General features: G+C 41.0%; 1 protein-coding gene across 5 annotated transcripts in view; it reads left to right on the forward strand.

Moving 5' to 3' along the window:
- Positions 1-16,759, forward strand: part of SAMD12 (sterile alpha motif domain containing 12) — a 178,758-nt gene that overhangs the window by 71,570 nt on the left and 90,429 nt on the right. For all 5 annotated transcript variants that reach the window (XM_056331781.1, XM_056331782.1, XM_056331784.1 and 2 more), the window contains exon 4: positions 14,348-14,488. In XM_056331781.1, the coding sequence (XP_056187756.1) occupies positions 14,348-14,488 (141 nt within the window). The remainder of the gene's footprint in view (positions 1-14,347; positions 14,489-16,759) is intronic.

Below are 16,759 nucleotides of genomic sequence, written 5' to 3' on the forward strand. Positions count from 1 at the left end.
TCCTCCCATCAGGTATTTGCACATTTTGAAAAGCTCCACCTTGAGCCTCCTCTTCTACTGGCTGAGCAGCCTCAGCGCTCTCAGCCTTTCCTTATCTGACAGATACACCAATCCATTAACTATCTTCTTGGCCCTTTGCTAGACTTGCTGTGGTATGTCCATGTCTCTCTTGTACTGAGGATCCCAGAACTGGACACAGTACTTCAGCTGTGGTCTCACCAGGGTCAAGTAAAGGGGAAGGATCACCTCCCTTGACCCGCTGTTGCCCTTCTTTGTTGCAAGGACAGGCCGCTGGCTTATGTTCAGCTTGGTACCCCCCGGTCCTTTTCTTGCTCTCTGAATAACAAAAATGTTTCCTACACTACTATGAATGGACTTTATGTGATCTCCTTATCGTTTAAGTAGCACCTGGCTGCTGAGGGCAGATACAAGGTCTTGAAGACGTGACTGGGAGTGCCCATGACTCTCCGTATGTTGCAGAAAGAATCTTGTCCTGCCCACCTTCAAAGATCAGCAGAAAATTGCTTGGGAACAGACTAGAAATAACTCGATTTAGATCAGCTCATGCAACTGTGCTGAAGGATTTGTAGTTGATACTTCAATCTATAGACAGCTGTGATCCTACTTACCATCCAGCTGATTTACTTCTGGGGTATCAACCGGATTTCACACTGTCAGTGTTCGTGTGGTGTGCAACATATTCCTTAACCAGGGAAGCTTTGCAGTCTGAGAAAACTGCAGAAAATAACTTATTCCAATGGGAAGAAGACAGAAAAACACTGATCAGGAGAACCAAGCACAATGTGTATTGCAAAGAGGACTCAGAGAACGTAACAGAAGATATACAAGTGAATTGAGCAAGGAGTATTTACAGATCAGGATATTTGGTTTAGAATTTTAATTATACACTGGAAAATTAAGTAAATAATTTCTTAGTATCTGTTGTTGCTTTTTGGGTTTGTATTGCTGCTAGTCAGAGCTAGCTACGTGAATATTGTTACTTCTGCAAGTTTCACAAGACACGTGTCTACATCCCAGGAATAAGTGTTAAGCCTAAATGTTTATTATGTAGAAACAAGAAACTGTATTGCATGCATAACCAAATCTACATTTGAAACTAATCCTAAAATGATTTGGCTTTTGTATTGAAGACTGATTGCAAGCTAATGAATGGGGATGAAGATAAACAATTTAGTACTTGACTAAGGATTAAATTTGTGGCTCAGTGTTAGTACTCAGAAAACATTTTGTAGACTCTGATCATTTAGGAAAGTTTTGCCAGGCTGAAAATGATGTATTTCTTTTCTCTGTCCTCTGTGTGCATGTAAACCAGTATATTTGTGCCTGAGCTGTGTCACGAGTGGAGGCATCTTCAGTGAACATGTCAGAATAGTCACTTTTTGCACCAGGAAGGTATCTGTCCCTAGACCTAACCAGTGTGTCCCTGATACCTAGTGCATATCCTGTAAGTGAAAGCACTGTGCTTAAACAGTGTGTCATCTGCTCTCTTGGTCCGCTTAGAGAACTAGTCTTCAGTATTACCATAGGAAATTTCTGTGATGATAGTTTCCAGTCTTCTGCCTCTGTATAAATTATTATATGCAAATTGTGGGTAAGTGTTATAGTACATTCACAAGCCACAGTTGTTGCTTTTCTCTAATCTGGTTTTATTGGTTGATTAGTGTTTGTGCAACTCAGTGCCTCTAACAAAAAGACTTAAAGGTGGATCATGTCATGTGTTCAAATGTGTCCTTTCCATATACTCTTTCTTAAAAACAACATGTAAATAAAGATTCATACATAATACAGTGCTTTAACGTTTGCTGTTCTGAAGTGATGCAGACTCTGAAACAGAAAAAAAAATTATAATAGAAAGAAAACCCACTGAAGGTATCAGAAAGACAATTTAGTATAAAGTTAAAAAAAAAAAAAAACACACCACGATTTCCTGAAGTTTGGGAGTTTACTAGTACTTGTTCGGTTTATATAATTTTCTTTTTCTTCCTCTTCCTCTTTCCCACACTTTTTTCCAAGGCCTTTTGGAATGCTGGCTCTCACGCAGAGGTAAACAGCCCCCTGGTACTACTGCTTCCCTCTTGTACAGGCCCCAATAACCTGAACTTCTCTGAACTGTCTCTTCCAAAATCTTCACTTGAAGACTGCAAGGACCTGAGACTCACCCATTTCACTGCTAGATGTGAATCAGCATCATTATTGAACTATTTTCTCATTTTAATTAGTTTAGCTTTACCTTGCAGCACTTATTTCTTGTTTTGCCTCTTCCTGCTAGATCAAATCACATTGGGAATGGGAGAATTGTTCTGCCATTTTAAGATATTGGTGAGATCCCTCTCACAAGCAGCTCTAAGTATTGCTGTAGTCACTAGAAAACATCCGCTGACCTAAAGGCTCAGCTGTAGCTCAAATTAGCCAACTCTAGCTTTGTTAATTAGTCCCTAAACTACAAGCTTTTGGAGGCTGAGAGAGTATTTTGGAGAAGTGTTGTTATATTCTTGCTTTGCTGCCATGCTCCTTTCTAGGCATCGGCTGCTGAGCAGCCAGGCAGTGAGTGACATGCACAGATCGCATTATGACTAATACAGGATCTTGGTGCGACGCCCTGGATTGCAAACTGAACTCCTGCACGCTCACCCAGAACAGTCCCTTGTGTGGTTGCTGAAAAAGCCTGGAGGCGTCTGAACATTCTAGTTACCTTTTTATTTTAGCCATGAGTTTACCCCAGTGCCTGGAGTTGCTTCCTTATGCACACCCAAAATTGTCCCACTCTGAGCAGAAAAGTAGAAGGGAAAGTAAGTCTGGCTTCCGCGCTCAGCTGGAGGGCTTTTAGATTCTGCCTCCAAGCTAACCACCTGCTTGGGCAGTTGGTGCTTCCCCTGGTGCACAGGGAGGGGAGGGTTGTGTAATGCTGCTGCCAGGACACTTCCCCAGGGGCTGGAGTGGGTTCTCTGTGTCTGGTCTGGGAAACAGGCTGGGAGCTGGCAGAGGTTTGCCCCCTTGCATCTCGAGTACAGGTTCCTGAGTGCATTGCAGCAAGGTCAGCGCAGCATTTCCTCGGGAGTCTTGAGGCTCCTGGCTTGGAGGAGAAGCTGGGCTTCAGCACATTCCCCTGAGAGTTTGGAGATGGGGCATCTCCCTCTTTTTGGGAGAGTTCATTTGCTCCTAGCTGTTGTAGTTATTTGTATAAAAAAGGTAACACGTCTTCCTGCCCTCCGGCACCTTGTAGGGGAAAATGAGCTTTTATTTTTCCTTGGGAGAGTGAGACCCAAGCCAGAGCTGGGGTCTAGGCTGCATGCTTTGGACCACAGTGCCAGGCTGCAGCCTTTGGTAAGGTTCCTGTACATTAGTGTTACATTGTTGTTGTTGTTATTATTATTATTATTATTATTCCTGCTTCTGTATGCATGGTGAAGCCTTGTTAAGTCATAAATGCATGGAGTAAGAGAAGGCAGAATTTCAAACAACAAGGTCTGGATTCTGCTACAGGGAGCAGCTTACAAAGTAGGTACAGCAAGTCATTGCTTAGGTATCTGTTTTATTTATGATCCAAAATGACCGTGGTCTCACAGTCTTCTACAGACTGAGTGTAAGTATTAAATAGGAGGAATAGGCCAGCAGAATAAAATCCTTATGTCCTGATTATTCTCACAGTAATAAAGGCTGGAAAAAATGCAAAGGAGCTCAGCAAAGTTTGTTGTACCAGCAATGAAGCAACAGACTAGTGTCTGTAAGACTGCATATACTTGAGTAGAGGTAACTCTTACAATAGAAAGATTACCTTCCCCTAAGTTATAAAACTGCCAGTGTAACTGTAAGTTAACTGTAAGTTAAGGGTTCATCAGAGGTGGTGTGTGCAGCTTGACAAGTGCCAGGCTTCTAGTTCAAGCACCCGAGGAGAAACGGTAGAACCAAAAGTGCATCAGGAGAGATGTGGCTGATTCTTCCTTCAGGTTAGGAGAGCTGAAACAGTCTACAATGCTTAACCTACAAGCATGCTGCTTTTAATTTTCCATTTTTACTAACATGAATTATTAACACAAAACCTTCCTCATTCTCTTTTTTTTAATCAAAAAATGAAACGTAAAGCTGGTACAGGCATGGAAGAAAGCACCACCGAAAGCTGCTTGGAGATAACAACATGGGCAGGAGGGAGCCGGGGTACAGATTCGGAAATGTAACACTGAATGTACTTAAGCAATGGGATATGAAAGCTTATTTTGATATTTAATAAAATTTTAATTTTGTTCTTTTTTTTTTTTTAACAAAGCAGTGATTGGAAGCCTTCTCAAATTCTGGTCCACTGGAACCTATGATGTGCCACAGAGCTTTTGTAGTCCAGTACAGTAAGCTGTCTGGTTACATTATGTAGGTCCTCCTTGCTTCCCACAAGTTAGGAATTAAAATAAACTCAGAAAATGAATTAAATATGTTCCAAATACTGCTTCTTTGTGTAGGCTTTTGCCTGCGTGTTGTACAGAGGTTAGAGCAATCAGGAGGAAGAATGGACAGCTTTCCCCAGCATCACAGAATGAGTGAAATGGCCCACAAGATCACCTTTCGAGGCATCACGAAAACATGGAAGATATTGCTTATGAACAGATTGTCTTTCCTCATCCTTCCGTATATTGCATGCTGAAGAATTGTGTCCTTGGTGTGTATTTTGTGGTGTAGCACCTTTGGGTTATTGACTGGATTGATTAGTAGCAAATTAGAGCAAGCAGCAATATTTACTGACAATTTCTGTCCCTTGGATGGGGGAAGGACACTCCCAGAGCCTGGTCTTTAGCCACATATTTCCTACTAGTGCAGTTCCAATTGCTCAGTGGGTACATTTGTCTGTGATAGGAGCAGGTGTTCTTCCTCACTGAATTAAATGGCAGCTTTTTTTTTTAATTCACCTGTACTTCACAGGGCTTGCCTCCTTTGCTGGATGCACACACCTGTTCTATTTCTAGGCAGAACTGCAGAACCCCTTTTGCTTTAGAAATGTCAGAAGGTAAACAGTCTTCTGTGCGATTTCAAGGATTTCCCATTTCCAGTCGGGCTGGCCACTTCCAAGAATGAGTGTTTGGTTTTTTTGTGTGCCCGTGTGTGTGGTTATTTTTCTTGGGGTAATAAATGATCTTTTTTTTTTTCTGGAAGAAAACTTATTTTTGTAAGGTCCACCATTAGGAGTTACAGGAAAGGCTCTTGTGTGAGTTTGCTGTAAAGAGTTCAGTTGATTCTAATGGTTTCCAAATTTGCTTTTCCTTTCTTAATCTCTCTGTAGAAGCTGTGCATTATAATAGATGAATCTGTGTTTACCCCTGAATAAATTAACAGGAGTTTTGCCAGCAGGCATGATCTAATGTGATTTTTTTTAATTAATAAAGAAATGGGATATGTAATGGGTTGCACACTGAGCGACATTAGATTAACTAGGTATTGAAGAACTGTGTGTCCTGCTGATGGTGGACAAAATCAAAGGCGTTGACATATTCACTGGCTCCATCACAAACAAAAAAGACCTTGAGGTTGTTTATTTGAATAGGGGGGGCATAAATCTAGCACAGAGATACCAGAAAACAATAGTCCTGGATTTTATTTCTTAAAAAATATGATGTGCAATTTAATAGAACTCCATTATTATGTGTCTTTATATCTTTATTTATAGCTGTAGATAATATATAATTTTGTACGGCCAGGAAGTAGGTTGGCAAACGTATATACAACACACAATGGGGATTTATAGACTGCCTGCTAAAGGTTTACATTTATCCTTAATTTACTTTGTGGGTCCTATTGGGTCCTTCCTGAGAGCACTAAAAATGGTTGTCTCACATTTTACAGTACATTTAAAAAGTGGTGTAATATGATTTGTGTCTGAATTTATATTTCAGAGGGGAATTCAAGTTATTACTATTTCCTCCTATTAAAATCATCAGGTCCTGAATATGTTCAGCTGAAAACCAGGACTGTCTAACAGTCTTTTACTCAAGACTTGTAAGGAATCAATATAGTTCCCATCAGTACAGTAAATTACTTACTGAACCACTTCCAGTAATCATGATGCTCAATTTCTCATTAACCCCTTCCCTTCTCTGTATAGAACGATTATTGTCTTAGAATAAAGTTATTTTGTAATATATCTGTAAATCATTAGACACTAGGGTAATTGATTCAAAATTTGATAACTAAGGCTGTTACGTATCTGTAACAGTTCTGTTTACTATCTTTATCAATGATCTGGATGAGGGTATCAAGTGCACCCTCAGGAAGTTTGCAGAGGACACCAAGCTGGAGGGAGTGTTGATCAGCTTGGGGACAGGAAGGCTCTGCAGAGGGATCTGGACATGCTGGATCGATGGATCAAGGCCAGTTGTATGAGGTTCAACCAGGCTCAGTGCCGGGTCCTGCACCTGGGTCACACCAGCCCCACACAGCGCTACAGGCTTGGGGCAGAGCGGCTGGAAAGCTGCCTGGTGGGAAAGGGCCTGGGGGTGCTGGGTGACAGCCGGCTGGGCATGAGCCAGCAGTGTGCCCAGGTGGCCCAGAAGGCCAACAGCATCCTGGCTTGTATCAGCAGTCGTGTGGCCAGCAGGACAAGGGCAGTGACCGTCCCCCTGCACTGGGCACTGGTGAGGCGGCACCTGGAACCCTGTGTTCAGTGTTGGGCCCCTCACTGCAGGGGGGACACGGAGGGGCTGGAGCGTGTCCAGAGACGGGCAACGGGGCTGGGGAAGGGGCTGGGGCACAAGTCTGATGGGGAGCGGCTGAGGGAGCTGGGGGTGTTCAGCCTGGAGAAAAGGAGGCTGAGGGGGGACCTTGTCGCTCTCTGCAGCTCCCTGACAGGGGGCTGTAGGCAGGGGGGGGTCGGTCTCTTCTCCCAGGGAACAAGTGATGGGATGAGAGGAAATGGCCTCAAGGTGCACCAGGGGAGGTTTAGATTGGATATTAGGAAAAATTTCTTCACTGATGGAGTTGTCAAGCATTAGAACAGGCTGCCCAGGGAAGCGGTGGAGTCACCATCCCTGGAGTTTTTTACAAGATGCTTTTTTACATGGGGTTTAGGAACATGGTTTAGTGGCGGACTTGGCAGTGCTGCATTAACGGTTGGACTTGGTGATCTTAAAGATCTTTTCCAACCTAAACGATTGTGCGATATAAGGATGTGTGGTTGCTCCCACACAATTAAAGTGTACAATTAAATACTTTCTTGAAAATGTGTGGATGAGTCAAGGAGCAGGAATTGCTTGCTGTATTTATAGGAGTTAGGAGTCAGGAGACTCACTTCTGGAGAGCAATTTTTGTCTTTAGCATAACTTTTCAAGACACGTGGCGTGTTTTGAGCTGCTTGGCTGGAAGAAAGTATCTACCAGGGAGAGAGTATGGGAACTTTTAAAATGCAGTCCCCACTGTCTGTCAGTATTTTTACATGACTTCACCTGTACTGCAGGTTTGTTGTTTTCATTTATTAGCATAAATTCAACTTCGTTGTGACTGAGCAGATGGACATGCTTGAGCCTGTGTAGCAGGGCATAGGAGCCCCAAAGGTGGTTGTGAGTGGGGAGAAGCAGCTGGGGTAGCTAGCTGGGAGAGGTCTTCGGAACGAGCCAAGGAAGAACCAAGTGCCAGGAAGGCAACCTCTAACTTGGTGCATTTTTGGAGACCATTGTTGAGCAGGAAATACATAGCTCAAAGGATTGTGTCAGAATTAAGAGAAGAGAAAATAATGGCGTTATTTGATGGAGTATAGAGGGAATTAGGAAAGGCAGTGCTAAAGTGAGAGGAAGTTACACCAAACTAACTGGGGTTAAATAGCTTCACAGCTGTATTACTGACCACTTAGTAAAGTTTGTCAGAAACAAACAGATTTAGAAACAAAGTAATGTCGCAGTTGTTGCTAATTTTGTATTTGAAAATGCAACTAAGTTAAAGCCTGTGTTGAGTTCATTTTGTTTCATATCCTGTTCATGCTTGTGGTTCAGAAGTATGGAGGAAGGGCAGAATGGTGCAAAAGGACTGTGACCTGAGAGAGGTTTATGGAAATAAACAGGTTTTATTGTAGATTTAGTGGCAGCAGTAACAATAGTCACCACTTCCTCTTGTCAGAACTATAAACAGACATGATTTGAAAACAAAGGATGCAGATAATATTCAGAAAGTGCCTTTGTTTACATAGCTGCTTTTCTGAGTTTGATCATTCATTAATTGACTAGTATGACAGTGTTTTCTTTGAGAAACTTTACTGTAGAGCTGGCCTCATCCAGATCCAGAAAATAATGAATGAGAAAAAGCCATAAAATCATTTTATTCTTCTCTGATAATAATGAATGTAAGTGTGTCCAAAGCTAATTTGATACACAAGTAAATACCTTCCTGTGCTTTCCTGCACTTCCACTGGAGACATACAGGCCTCTCCTGTTCCTGTGGCTTACCAGAAAGTAATTCCTACAGCTCCACAGAGGTTTGTTGCATTTGTTTAACAGTATGAGAAAGCACAAGAACGCAGGCTCTGATGTTGGAGAACTGTCTCAGTTGGAGATCTCTGACATTCCTCAAGGTTAAATAGTCTTCTTTGCTCCTTCTGGTCCCTGTCATTAGAAACTATTGTCCTCTCTGCTTTATTTCCACAGCAGTATCCCTTGTGTCTCCTATCTGTCTAAGCTGGTCCCCAGTTGAGAGTTGTTTGTCATGTCAGAAGTACCTGGCAGCTACCAATAACAATTTTGGGATCTAATTCTTCTTTGTCTAGGCTGGCACCTGCCATTAGGCTAGAAGGTAGATCAACAATGCGTTTGTTGCTATGGTGTGTCTGATGAAAAATGAATCCGCTTTTACTTTTTGAGCAAGGGAGTCTTCCCTGATTAATGAGATATTAGATAGCTGAAGTGGGCCCGAGAGGGTGGTAATGCAAACTGCAGTTTTCCAAGACTTTGTACCAGTATTGGGGTTAAAATTATTACTAAGATGAGCCAGATCTAATGGTTTTGCAAGAAAAACTATAGATTTGCCACAAGACATTGATGACAAAGTGGCTGATGCGTCTGGTTGCCTAGTAGTGAGACTGGCATGAGAAGGAGGGATGTGCTCTTAAATTCTCACGCAGAATGCAGAAAATCTAGAACTGTAGAAGATCTGATGGGTTATGAAGAACAATGTCATGAAGTCACATCAAGTTTGCTCTGAAGATTTGATTGATTTATGCTTTGTGCTTCTTTTACAAGATGTTTCTGAACTCATTGTCCTTAATTGTATTCTCCATTTGTTCTCTTTTCAGCTTAGTTCCTTAGTTTAATACTCCTCTTTGCCTGATGTTCAACTCCCTCCACTGCCATCGTGAGGTCATTTTAGTTCTGTAGGTGACTATACTTTGTCTTACCTTGTCTCATAATTTCACCATTCCACACTTTGAAGTCATAGCCTTTCTCTGCCTGTGCTTGTTTGAATTCTTCTTTCCTGAGTCTATGATGAGAATTTTATACTTGTGTCTCAGCCGCCTCTGAACAATGATATTAATGTTTGCGTCTCTGTCATGAAATGTCCTACTTGGTAAGTCCTAGGAGGCTTGTTTTTAAGCAATGAAGTGTAGCCAACAGTCAGCCTATATAAGCAAGAAGAAAGCTGTGATCAAGCTATTTCAAGTAGAAAACCCCAGTGAACTAGAATTAAGAATGTTTGTGGAACTAAAGAGGTAAATACAAAAGCAATATGCTTGAAATTGTTCTACCACAAAACTAGAGAAGCACATTATTATTAATTAAGAAAGAATATCCTGTTGTGTCAACAATTTAAAATGGTATTTGCAGAATTTAAGTATAAACTTGAAAAAATTTTCAACTTGCATAATATAGGGGCTTAGTGAATCCCATGTTCCTGTTTTTCTAGCTTTGTCAGCTGGATCTATCGAGAAGTATAGTCAAAATTCATGACTGAAGTTTACAAATCACGCAAGCAACAGATAAGCTGAACGTTGAACTGTTAACCAAATACTGCAATACAACTAGAGAACACTTGAAGCAATTAGTAAGAAATCAATATAAAACAGTGAAAAATGGGCAGTGAGCTTCTGGAATTTTCTGGCCCAGGAGGCTGCAGAGGCAGACAGTATCAGGAAGATCAGATAAATTTATAGACATCAGGACAATAAGTAGGTGCTAAAAATGCCATACTCTCTAATAACCCTAGTATAACAGTTCTGGATGCTGGCACGGTACAAAGGGAATGACTTCAGAAAGTATCTTCCCAATAGCTCTCCTGAAATATATCTCCTACTTCTACTCTGAATACAGGGCTGGGTGAGCTGTTGGTCTGGCATTAGGGCATTTTTTAATGTCTTTCTGTTCTCCACCCTGTTCTTTCTTTCCTAGATTCTGTGTCCCATGGTAAGTAAACTAAATATCTTTTGTCTTGATAATCAGGTATACCTGTCATATCAGGAGACAAGATGACCTTTCTTGGCCATATTTCACACACATCATTTGTTCCCACTAGTGGTTTATGATTTTCATTAACTTTAAATTAGTCATAGTTTTCTTCAGGGTTTTGCTTTGGTCAGTGAGACCAGCCTCTTATTAACTATCTGCTCTCATTTCTACATGTTTAATAAGTCCTTTCTTACCTATTCATTCACCTTCATTACAAGTGTACTTTCAAGGCTTCTCGCATGGTGTCCCTCTAGACATCTGTGAACTGGCAGTTGGTGCAGCTTCACAGGCTCAGAGGGAAGAGCAGTAGGCTGCACCAGTGCAGGGAGGTATGAGCGGTTCGGGTTAGGTACAGCAGACTGCAACATTCCTCGCTCTAGGGCCAATGACAACCTCATTGGACCAATGCTTATACTCATAGTAATGTTCTGTGGCATGCAATGTTTCTCCTTCCATTCAAATTTTCATCTAATCCCAGCTTGATCAAATGAGATCTGCAGCAGCTAAGTCATATTAGAAAAAATTAGGCCATCAATCCATTATTAAGCTGGAAAGTATTTTATGTTTTGTGGCTGCCCTTGGGGTGTCTCAGAACATTCCACGGCTGATCTGTCCCGAGTATGAGGGCTGCGGTTTAGGTGCTAAAAGATACCTACAGGTACTGAGGGCGTTGTGGGTTTTTTTAAAGCATTTGGTTTCCAGCCTTCAATTAGCTAGAACCAAGGCCTAGGTGTTTGTGACTATGATCTTTATGACTCTGTTTGTCAATGTACTCTTAAAAAAATATCTGCTGGTCTCCTTTATAGATGTAGCTGCTACATCTAAGAGGTAGTGCCAGTTCTGTTATTCTGGGAATTTTTCCTGATGTGTAGGTGAAGTTCCTTTACTTGTGTCCAAAGCAAAGATCAGTATACATTCTTAGGGAATGTTACATTTGTTACATGTTCTGCTCTTGATAAGATGTTTTGTCCAGACTCTCTGAAAAGTAAAAATGTATCCACAATTTTTACTGTATAGCTGTCTCGCTGTTTTAACCATGATGCTTGCCAAACCTTCATACAGGTTGTTTCAAAAAATCACAGAACAGCTGATGTTGGAAGGCATTTCTGGTGATCATCTAGCCCAACTGCCTACTCAAAGCAGAGGCAACTATAGCAGGTTGCTTAGGGACCTTGCTGGTCAGGTTTTGAATGTTTCCAAAGATGGAAACTCCACAATCTCTCTGGACAACTGGTTTCAATGTTCAATAATTCTTACAGAATTCTTAGCACCAAATGAAAACTCTTTCAGATATGTATAGTACAGGAAGCAAAACATGGAAGCATCCAGAATCATTAGCTGATTGTCAGGACCTTGACCGTAGTAACTAATTGGCTTCAGTGCCTGATCCAGGCATTACTGATACCATTTCAAAGGCTGGACTTAGTACCAGAATAAAAAAAAAAAGATATTTCAGTTCTGACTTGGATGTTGTTGTTCTGAGTGTTGAGGGAAAAGAAAGTATGGGGAGGATTGAATTTTCTTAGTTCAAGTCACTTACTGCATCCTTGAAATGCCATATTTGGATGTTTGCCTTCTTACCCCATCACTGCCTCATCATGCCACCTTGGATTTGGTTCAAGAGAGAGTTAATTTAAGGCAACTTGTGCAAGCTGCTGCAGATAGTATGAGTCAAAGACCATTTTTCCCCAATGCCATTGTGCTTTAAGCCTAAGTCACAGAAGAAATGGCATGCCAGGAGCTCAAAAGAGACATCTCTTTTTTGTGCATACTCAGCTTCCGAAGGCAGTGACTGGGGTAGAAAACCAATTTGAATGTGAAATAAAGAGTTGCCCAGAGGAAGTAAAGAGTAATTACTATATCCATGGCCAAAAGAGATGGAGGGTGCTGGATGAGATGCATAGCCTCTGTCTGTCCTTTCATATTACTGTTGCTGACTCCCTGCCCTGAGATGACATGCATGTTGGCATTCTTTAAACTGATGACTTGTTTATTTTTTGTTTGCTTTCAGTTGTTAGATTGACATTACAGACCACACTCTTGGACTGCTGTACATCCTTTATAAATTGCTTTAAGATGTTCTAGTGTGATAAGATGATATAAAAATTGAAGTCATTATTACTGTCTGTTTCACCAGGGGAACTGGACAGCTGGCATTGATCTGTAAGAGACTGATTTCCATATTTTGTTATTACATTAACCCATAGAATTCTTCTTGTTTATGATTTCAAAGAAAGATTTTTTTTTAATCAAAAGGGCATCTTCCTTAGTGTGTAGTGCTTGAGAGACATAGAAGGGCAGAAAGTGTATGAATCCTGTAATTTTTTATCTGATCAATAACACCTAGCTTTATTAATAGCAATATCACAGTATTTTACATGACATTGTACCCACTAACCACTTCACAGAACTGCTTGGGAGAGAAATCTAGCAGTTAGTGAAGGGTATACCACTAACTGCTTGGTTTGGGGCAAGTATTATGTGCCCCTTTAAATTCTTGGCATTAATCTTAAATTTTTTAATTAAAATAATCATGAAAATTCTGTGCTCATTGCTGTTTTGCAAGGAAAGAGATGGAATAAGGGCCTTATCTTGCCATGTTGAGTAGCCATTTATAATGAGCTAAATTGTACCATTCATCCAGAGGCCACAGTAATGGTAGCACAGAGGCTGCTGTGTTGCAGAGGGAGTAACTTGCTCTTCACTCTCTTCTTCTGGTTTCAGAATAAAGCCTGAGAAATCATAGGAGAGAATTTTAATAATTAAAAAGATTTGAGTGTGTTTAAAAAAGTGAACCAAACAACATGTCATTTTCCAAGGTAGTATCAGTGTAGCTCCAGTAGGATTTGGTGGTATTGGCCAGAGCAGCTTTGGATAGCAAATGCATATACTGGCAATCAAGGGTCAGTAGAAGGCTGCAGGGCACTCCTCCCTGCACTAGCTCACAGCAGTGATGAAGACTAAAAAAAGTTTTGGGTTTCTTCTTAAGGTAAAGCTCTGCTTGATGCTTTGGTTCTTTGCTTGGTCCAAAAACTTCCTTAGTGTTGGCTTAGCCAGCATGCCACCTTCCTCCTCTTTAGTTATAGCATAGTGATGCCCAAAAGATGGAGTCAGAGTTCCACTAGCAGGATCTGGGGAGTGTGGATTGTTTCATTTTTTTAACATCTACAATCTGAGTAGGATTGTGGCTCAACATTACCCTAATGGTGAAGATAAGTCACAAACCAGGAGTGATTGCCTGCAAAGACCATAGGCTCCTTATAGTTGGGCAAATGTGTTTTTATTTTGGGGCAAACACTTTTTTTCAGAAATGATTTAGGTATAACCGGTAGCGTGAAAGGAAATTTCTGGCTCTTTTTTTCAGTTTTGCTGTGATAAGTTACTGTTGAGAGGGATTTGGAAGGCTGGAACACAAAATACAGGGCCCTTCAGAGAAATGTGTTATTACACTATAGACATATCGGAATTGCAACAATATTCATCCTCAGTATATCTTAAATTTATTAAATTGGTAAAATTCACTTTCACTTGTGGTGTCTTGTCAGTAATGTAGATGCTTGAAAATAGGTGAGGGTTTATTTAGGCACCTGGACTAATTGTAGACTTACAGGGGACATCCTACCTGTGGGAGACCAGCTGGCACTTAAGAACAATTTGTTGCCTGAAACGCCACAAGATACCTATTTTACATGCTTAAATGTCTCACAAAGCACCAAAGCAATACAGAAAATCAAAAAGAGAAGGGAGGAGTGGAACACAGGTCTCTGAGAGTAACAAAGTGCGTAACTGGTGAAACAGTAACCTTTCAGACTGAGGTATTTCAGGGCTGAGAGGTTTTTCTGTAGCAAACAGTCCTGTCAGAGTGAGAATATTGCATTAATGGAAATCCTTAAGTGATTTTTCCTTTTACCTTTTGCATCTAGGCCGTGCTTTGCTGAGACTTACTGACAAAAAGCTTGAACGAATGGGCATTGCCCAGGAAAGCCTGCGACAGCACATTCTGCAGCAAGTCCTTCAGCTGAAGGTGAGAGAAGAAGTCCGAAACCTCCAGCTGCTTACACAAGGTATGAAAAATAATTTTGATATGGACAGTTATTGAGATCAGGTAGGAGAAGTTTGCCTGAGGGCATAAAAGGTGACTTGATGTTCTGCAAGAAATCATGCGTGAAAATGTCTCATAGATTCCACATGCTTTCCAAGGTGGGAACAAAAGGTAAAATAATGCATAAATAAATAGACATGTTCAGCTGTCTGTTTTGCATGATGAATAAGCTCCATCTACAGCTTGACGGTAGTCTTACTTAAATGTCTGCTTACTAAGATGAAAATAATTACATATAAAGGGCACGAGTAGTGAACATAGTGCCTTTACAGATATTGTGCATTTTGCATTAATTGTTTACTTTCAGCGTCAGATAAAAGAGTAATCTCTGTAACGTGTTTTATGGTAAGAGCTGTCAGTGGAAAATTACCTGTTAGACTGTTTTTTGCAGATGGATGATTCCTTTTTCATGTTGGAGTAATTTTATTGACTTGAATAGAGTTGTTTCTAATTTATACTGCTAAGAAAACACAAAACTGGGCAAACTGGGCTCAATATGGAGATCTTGATTAGAAGACGGGGAAGAAGGAGTAACAAAAAAGCTTATACATATTTTCCAAATGAGGTTAAGGTGGTTTATGATGACTTGTGTTATTAGCTCTCTATTAAAGCTTTTTAACAGCTGTGGTAACATGGAAGAAAAGCAGTCATGGTGGCAATAGTGTAAAGGAATATTTAGAAATCCTCTGCTATATACCTGCAATACTTTCTCAATGTTAAATGTTTGGTAGTCCAGCGAGATAACATAAACTACGTACTTCTGTGGTGTTTTGGTTCAGTGCCTGTTATATGTCACATCATATGAAAAAAATAGAGTTCTTCAGTACATGCAGTGTATTTTTAACAAAATGTCCTTCACACATGGCATTATGTTCCTGATTAAGCTTTGCTCACTTGTGTTTGGGGAAAAACTCTCTGATTAGTTGAGTAAGCTGCATTTTATCTGAAAGAGCTGATGTCTCAACTGAATTGTTCCTTCAGGCTTGGTGCTGTGTGGATTGTGATGAAGAGCTTTAAGGCTCCTTCATTTTTCTATGATCTGTGAATATGAGATACCCTCATCTTGCGTCACGTCAAAGGCAGTGCACGTGCTGAAGCATCAGTGTCTTCCCCAGATGTTTAGAACTGTTCCTCTTCCCTTTATCCATTCATCCTTTCATCCATTATTCCTGTGTCCTTTTCTTCAGTCTTGGCCAGGTTCTCTTTTCCCCTGCATCTGGAGTGTTACTTGAGAGTTTGCTGGACTGTGAAGTTCTGGTCACCAACCATTGCTCTTTTAGGCCTGCTTATGGAACTTGGGATTTTATTGATAAGGGACAATGAAGACCCACTAGATATAAATTTGGTTCAGTTGATCACCACAGTCCAGAAAGATTTCTCCATCAACCTGTGTTTGGCATTGAGAGCACTGTGTTTCCGGGCTTCTGCTTTATTGTTTCTCTCTGGATCCCTTCTGGACACATCAACTGGTGTATGAGTCGTTATCAGACAAACAGTGGCAACTGCCATTTCAAGGAATTCAGGGCAGCATCCTTTGAGATTTATTCCTTCTCGATACAGCTAAGGATACAATTTTGGACTTTGATAGAAGGATGAATAAACACGTTGCTGGACTATGAAGGACAGAGTAGTGATAGATACATGGATGTGTGTTTAACGCACTCTCTCTGCCATGTAGAGAGAATGTTGTTATTTAGTTTGATCCTATAAAAGGCATGCCATCATATGCTTTATGAAAGCCAGCACAAGCTTACAAAAAGCTGGTGGTCTGCGGCTCCTGCTCTCTTCCCCCACAGTGGTGCTGGCCATTGCATTGCACTTCAGCTCAGCTGCAACCTTCTTAAATAGAGCTGGAGTTCTGGGGCAGCACAACAGTCCATAAAACGTGCCCTTGTGCAGCAGAACTGTGTTAGTTGTGTGATCCCAGAGAGGGGGGACAGTGAGTGATAGGATGACAGCAGTATTCCTATTCCTATCACCTCATTTACACCAAGTCGGAGTGTGTGTCTGTTGAAACTGCTTATTTGCAGGTACTAAGGTTAAGGTGTAATTTCTGAACTACAGTCTGTAAAGCTGTGTGTATGTCAGTTGTTCTCCAATACTAGTTCTGTTCCCCTTGCCCAGTTTCTTCAAACTGTGTCCACTCGTATTCCTATTATGTTTTATACGTTCCTAATCCAGGTTGTTACTGGAATAGCTTTCTGTAAGTGCTTTTCTGTTTCAGAGAACATAT

Source organism: Falco biarmicus, chromosome 3 (assembly GCF_023638135.1).
Source record: "Falco biarmicus isolate bFalBia1 chromosome 3, bFalBia1.pri, whole genome shotgun sequence".
Lineage (NCBI taxonomy): Eukaryota > Metazoa > Chordata > Aves > Falconiformes > Falconidae > Falco > Falco biarmicus.